This window comes from Saprolegnia parasitica (assembly GCF_000151545.1).
Source record: "Saprolegnia parasitica CBS 223.65 unplaced genomic scaffold supercont2.45, whole genome shotgun sequence".
Lineage (NCBI taxonomy): Eukaryota > Oomycota > Saprolegniomycetes > Saprolegniales > Saprolegniaceae > Saprolegnia > Saprolegnia parasitica.
Window position 1 is genome coordinate 275279 of NW_012156439.1, and position 5206 is coordinate 280484.

The 5206-nt window shown below is 56.2% G+C and overlaps 3 protein-coding genes across 3 annotated transcripts; all 3 read left to right on the plus strand.

The window, feature by feature from the left end:
* The first annotated feature begins 341 nt into the window (after nucleotides 1–341).
* Nucleotides 342–1090, plus strand: SPRG_09188 (hypothetical protein). Its single transcript, XM_012348620.1, has 3 exons — nucleotides 342–509; nucleotides 572–750; nucleotides 797–1090. Exons 1-3 carry the CDS (start codon nucleotides 462–464, stop codon nucleotides 1041–1043), a joined length of 474 nt encoding a protein of 157 aa, XP_012204010.1. The 5' UTR covers nucleotides 342–461; the 3' UTR covers nucleotides 1044–1090.
* Nucleotides 1091–1852: 762 nt separating this feature from the next.
* SPRG_09189 (hypothetical protein) lies at nucleotides 1853–2581 on the plus strand (the record flags this gene model as incomplete). The annotated part of the gene is made up of 2 exons (XM_012348621.1): nucleotides 1853–2071; nucleotides 2120–2581. 2 exons carry the CDS (start codon nucleotides 1853–1855, stop codon nucleotides 2483–2485), a joined length of 585 nt encoding a protein of 194 aa, XP_012204011.1. The 3' UTR covers nucleotides 2486–2581.
* An 875-nt stretch (nucleotides 2582–3456) lies between these two features.
* Nucleotides 3457–4967, plus strand: SPRG_09190 (hypothetical protein). Its single transcript, XM_012348622.1, has 3 exons — nucleotides 3457–4100; nucleotides 4172–4353; nucleotides 4419–4967. Exons 1-3 carry the CDS (start codon nucleotides 3477–3479, stop codon nucleotides 4669–4671), a joined length of 1059 nt encoding a protein of 352 aa, XP_012204012.1. The 5' UTR covers nucleotides 3457–3476; the 3' UTR covers nucleotides 4672–4967.
* The last annotated feature ends 239 nt before the right edge of the window (nucleotides 4968–5206 follow it).

A 5206-nucleotide genomic window follows, 5' to 3' on the forward strand; every position in this document is an offset into this window, starting at 1 on the left:
GACGTCGCCGCCGGCCTCGCGCAGGCCACGCGTCGAGTCCCGCCTCTCGCTCGAGATGCTGCGCACCAAGTGCGAAGAGCTCAGTAAGCACATTGCGCGCATGGCGACGTGGGTTGAGTCCATGACCAGGCCGCCGTCGCCGGGCGTCGTACGTTGACGTCGTTGGCGTGTCTAATTGCTCACACTGCATTTAGGTATGGCACTTGCCGTCACCGACGGTTCTTCTCGCCGACGTTGAGGCGCGAAAGCTCGGGCTCGACTGGTTTACGCAGCACATGTATTTCAACACGGACCGCGCGCTGGCGGCGACGGGGCTTCACGCGACGACGGGCAGTCTGCAAGACCTCGTTGTCGTCGACCGTGGCAACGGCTTTGCCGATATCATTGGGCGCATCCAAGTGACGAACCAACTCTCGCTCGAGGCGACATTTGCTGCGCTCCAAGACAAAATCTGGGCAGAAATGCGGGGTGATACCCACCCCTGCGGGACGGAATTTCTCGATGAAGAGGTATTTTACATAGTTTTGCATATGTACAGACGCGCTTGGAAGCAACATGGGCGTTTCCGTAGCTCGTGCGTGAGATTGACCCGCGCATGATCTACCGGCGCACGGCGCTGACAGCGGACGAGAGCAACTACTACGTGTGCCGCGAGTTTGTCACGGAGAACCGGATCGTGTTTTTGTTTGGGAATTTCAACCAAGACGCGCTCCAGCCAGAGAACATCCAGTGGCGCCCACGCATGTTTTGGTACATTTTCGATTGATGGAGAAAATTGTCTATAAATGGGGTGTAGGTATGTGCTCGAGCGCATCGGCCCGACCGAAACAAGGATCAAAGCCCTGTTTTACAACGGACCCAAAGTCGTCCAAGGCCGCGTCATGACCTGGAAGGAAGACATGTGCAACGACCAAGGCGATGACGTGCCTGATATGCCCGACGACCTCCTCTTTTCCGAGTACCAGCAGTCGATTGACCGTGATTGGCGGCCCATGATGACGAGCGACGTCGAAATCTTGACCCTCCGCGGCGATGCCGCGTAGTCGTCTTTGTTCAAGCAGGGGCATGTAAACAACGTTGGTGATTTGTGTACTTGTACGGATGGTGAGCGAGGGAAGCCGAGTACCGTTCGCACTACTAGCGGCCTTTCCGAGGGTGCAGCTGAAGGGTCACGACAGAATATTCTGCAATAAAACATGTTGACGCCCAGGAGGCGGTTCACATCATGGCTGTGTGCCCTCAAAAGCTGTGATCTTTGCAACGGGTCATAAGATTGCCTCAATACGCTTGCACAGTCACGCCAGTCCATCTTCATGGCCGTTTTAGAACCTGTCTGTCAGCCACACAAACAATTAGATTACTTTTGAGCTTAAAACCAGGAGTTCCGTGTCGCAACCCAAGGGACAAGCAACCATGACCAAATGGAGTCACCCAACCCAATTTGACGCCGCTACAGCAACTCGATCATACTGGACGATTTGAATGTTGTTGCACGCAACTTCAGTGCACACACTGTTCATGTAGCACCCAAAACGTCGTTGGGCGAAACCAGCGACCGGATGTCCTTGATCACAGGTCGGATACATTGAAACACGTCGGCATGTAGCCTCTGCCTACGTCAATCCTTTTCTACGTGAAAGTCTATACTAGTACCGGTACAAGACACACAAGAGCCGAAACCAGAGCTTTTTTAATGCTTGGTGGCCCATGAAACTTCCTGAAATGTGAAATGGGAAATGTATGATTTTAGCCAATCCGATGCAATGGTGCGGGTTGAGCGCGATAAGAATGCGAATGCACGTCAGTACCCACCAACATTCACTTTGCACCACGACCGGAGCAAACCAGAAGCATGAAGGGCGTCGACACCCACAAGCGCCAGATCAACCGGCTCAAGCAGAAGCGGTTCCGGGAGCGGTCGATCACCGAGCGGGCTGCGCTGCAGACCGAGGTCTATCAGCTGCGCAACGCCCTCCGGGCGCTGCAGAAGCGCCGGACAAAGGTACCACGGGCGCCAACGACGGCGCTGCAGCCGCTCTGTGCCCAGCTCGCGTCCTGGGTCGCCTCGTCGGTAAGTTTACGTTCTACCGATATATGCTAGCTTTGACTGGACGCGTAGGTCGAGGGCTATCGCGGCGTGACGCTTGTCGCTGACGCGGTCGGGCGAAAGGTCGGTCTTGACTGGTTCAGCCAGCACCTCTACCACAACACGGAGCGCTTGCTGCAGACTTGTGCTTTCCCGCACGATGGCAGCGCAGTGGCCGAGCCGATTCGTGTGTGGGAGACAAGCGCGTCGCTGGAGCTGCTCGTATGCCACCAGCACGACTTCAAGAAATCGCTCGAGGCGACATACGAGTCTCTTCACGACACGATTTGGGCGCACCTCCGCGGCGACACGGCTGCCAACGTCTCCGAGTTCCTCAACACTGAGGTACGCATCTTCGTATACATCAACCAAGTACCGACAATCGCATGGAGTAGATGACGAACGCCATCGCTGCCAAAATGGTGTACCGACGCAGTGTTCTTTTGCTCAACGAACAAACCTGTTATGTGAGTCGCGAATTCCGCTGCCACAACCGTATTGTGTTTGTCTGCGGCAACGTTGGTCATGACGAGACGCTTCCACGCACGTCGCGATGGCGGTCGCGTCTCTTTTGGTGCGTGTGGACATATTGTCTTTTTATGTGGACAACATTGACTATGGGTATGACGCAGGTATGTACTCGACCGAGTGTCGTCCACGCGCACGCGGCTTCGTGTCGTGTGGTACAATGGCCCGCAGCTCGTCGATGGCCGCATTGTGCCGTGGCGAGACGAGGTGGGCGAGGAAGAGATGGATTTGAGCGGACTAGCCGCTGACCAACAGCTCGAGTATTGCAAGCGCGCGCTCCAGCCGTACGTACTGTCACTACTGGACTCGGTCACCACATCGATGGTGACGGCCGTCGAGACCACCCATCCTCAAGTCGACTCGTGAGCACAAACTACCCGTAGTATATATGAGAGTTTTGGTTTTTCCGACGCGGTCCAAATCACACGTGCCATCGCTTGCCGGCGATGCTTGCTTCTCTGATTTCAACATGTGGCATCTAGGATTCAAAACCACAAGAGCCTGGGCTGAGTCGAGTGTGGATGCGCGGTAGTGGGGATACCTTGGCGCCAAAACTGCAGAAGGGCAATTTGGCGCCACGGCAATGATTCTCATTCTAGATGAGTGTTGAGCTCTTCGTGCAGGCTCAATATGCCACGTATTTACCAGGAACACCGTAGTGCACTGACAGTGCTGCAGTACCAGGCAACATGGACGAGTGGTGGCCGCCACACAGGAGGCGCTGGCGGAATGTTCGTCGTGGGTGCTTTTTGGTAGGCGAGCGGGCCAATCAGAAAAACAGACTCGCAAATCAGCCAATCAAAACTGGCACCCAGTTCCAGCTCGTCCCACGCGAGCATCAACATTCGAGCAGCGTCACGCGATGGCGTCGCCAGCCAGCAGCAGTAGCCTCTCGGAGGCGGACCTGGTACTCGCCAAGAAGGAGCACCAGCGCCTCCGCAACCGCCTGAAGCAGAAGCGCCACCGCGAGCGCCACATCTCGGAGCGAGAGATGCTCCAAGCGCAGATCCTCGAGCTCGGCCAGCTCCTCACCGCCGTCTCTCGGCGTGGTAACGCTACCGCCCAAGCCACGCTGCACAGGCTACGCAGCGAGTACAATGCGACGCGCCACGTGGGCGAAGCCATGACGGCGTGGGTCGCGTCCATGTGCACGCGGGTCCTCCCGCTCGCCGGCACGCCCTTTGGGTGGACCAAGACGTCGCTGTTGGCCGACCCTGCTGCGCGCAAGCTCGGCCTCGACTGGTTTAGCCAGCACCTCTACCACAACACGGACCGCATGGCCGCGTACGCGCAGTTTCCATCGACGGGCGCGGTCGTCGACAACGTGCTCCTGGATGTTGGCAATGGCCACCTCGACCTCGTTGGGCGTATCCAGGTCGAGTACGACCTTTCGCTGCTCGAGACGTACGACGCGCTCAAGGGGCCGATCTGGTCCATGATGCAAGGCGAGACGGGCGTCTATTTTTCCGAGTTTCTCGACACCGAGGTAATGGACAAGCTGTCGGCGAATCGTTGGGCGATGCCAGTCGACTAACATATGTGTCAATGTCGGACTAGCTCACCAGCGCCATCTCGCCCGACAAAATGCTCTATCGACGTAATGTGCGAAGCGAGCGCGAGACTAACTACTACGTGTGCCGCGAGTTTAGCACCGACGACCGCATCGTCTTTACCTTTGGAAATTTCTTCCAAGACGACCGACTGCCTGAGAACGTCGACTGGCGCCCACGCATGTTTTGGTACGACGACCCGATCTGGATTCGAGCTAGATCTAGATTCGTGCTAGATCTGATGGAGCGACTAGGTATGTGCTCGAGCGCGCGAGTCCCACCAAGACGCGGCTGCGCGTCATGCTCTACAACGCCCCTTACCTGAAAGACGGGAAGATGGTGTCGTGGCAGGACGAGCTCCTCGAAGACCATGGCATCGACTGCAGCCTCCTCGACCCCGACGTTGCGTTTCGCAAATGCCAGCAACTCACCAACGACGAGTGCGACCCTAAGCTCCACGAAGACTATGCGGCGCTCCAGATCCAGAATGCAACGGGTCTTGCCTAGTTGTACATGTGTGTCTTGTGCATGCCATTCTGTTTGATGTCGTGCCAATAGCCCTCCGATTCAGGGTCGTCCTCGATGCTTTTAGTGCGGCAGGCGACGGTGCACGCTTTTTTACGCTTGATTTTTCCCGTTTACGTAAAGCTACAAAGCACGAGCGCTGATGTTTTAGGTGCTCTATCGCGCGGCGACTCGACCACATAGACTCCGACGGTCTTGAGTCAAGTGTGCGCGTGTGCTAGCATTCTGTCAGCCATTTTTTTAGTAACGTTACGAGTTTTTGAGGCGGCGACAACGACATTGCCTAGATTTCGAGAACGATGACTGGATTCTTGTCCCGATTGATGTATACTACCGGTATATCAGCAGCACGCAGCACACATTAGATGCTGGTAGTGAGCAAGGAAAACAAGCGACATGCTAATCCGATTGTAGGGATACTGTGTGTGCTTTGGGACCATCCACTGGATCGTAGGAACCCAACGCAAACGCTGGATCGGCCATATTTCATCGGACCAATCAGCGACAAGCAACCTGC

Coding starts and splice junctions, on each gene's coding strand:
- SPRG_09190 (XM_012348622.1), top strand. CDS start 3,477: ATGGCGTCGCCAGCCAGCAGCAGTAGCCTCTCGGAGGCGGACCTGGTA. Junction 4,101..4,171: donor CCGAGTTTCTCGACACCGAG/GTAATGGACAAG, acceptor ATGTCGGACTAG/CTCACCAGCGCCATCTCGCC. Junction 4,354..4,418: donor TGGCGCCCACGCATGTTTTG/GTACGACGACCC, acceptor TGGAGCGACTAG/GTATGTGCTCGAGCGCGCGA.
- SPRG_09188 (XM_012348620.1), top strand. CDS start 462: ATGCGGGGTGATACCCACCCCTGCGGGACGGAATTTCTCGATGAAGAG. Junction 510..571: donor CGGAATTTCTCGATGAAGAG/GTATTTTACATA, acceptor GCGTTTCCGTAG/CTCGTGCGTGAGATTGACCC. Junction 751..796: donor TGGCGCCCACGCATGTTTTG/GTACATTTTCGA, acceptor AATGGGGTGTAG/GTATGTGCTCGAGCGCATCG.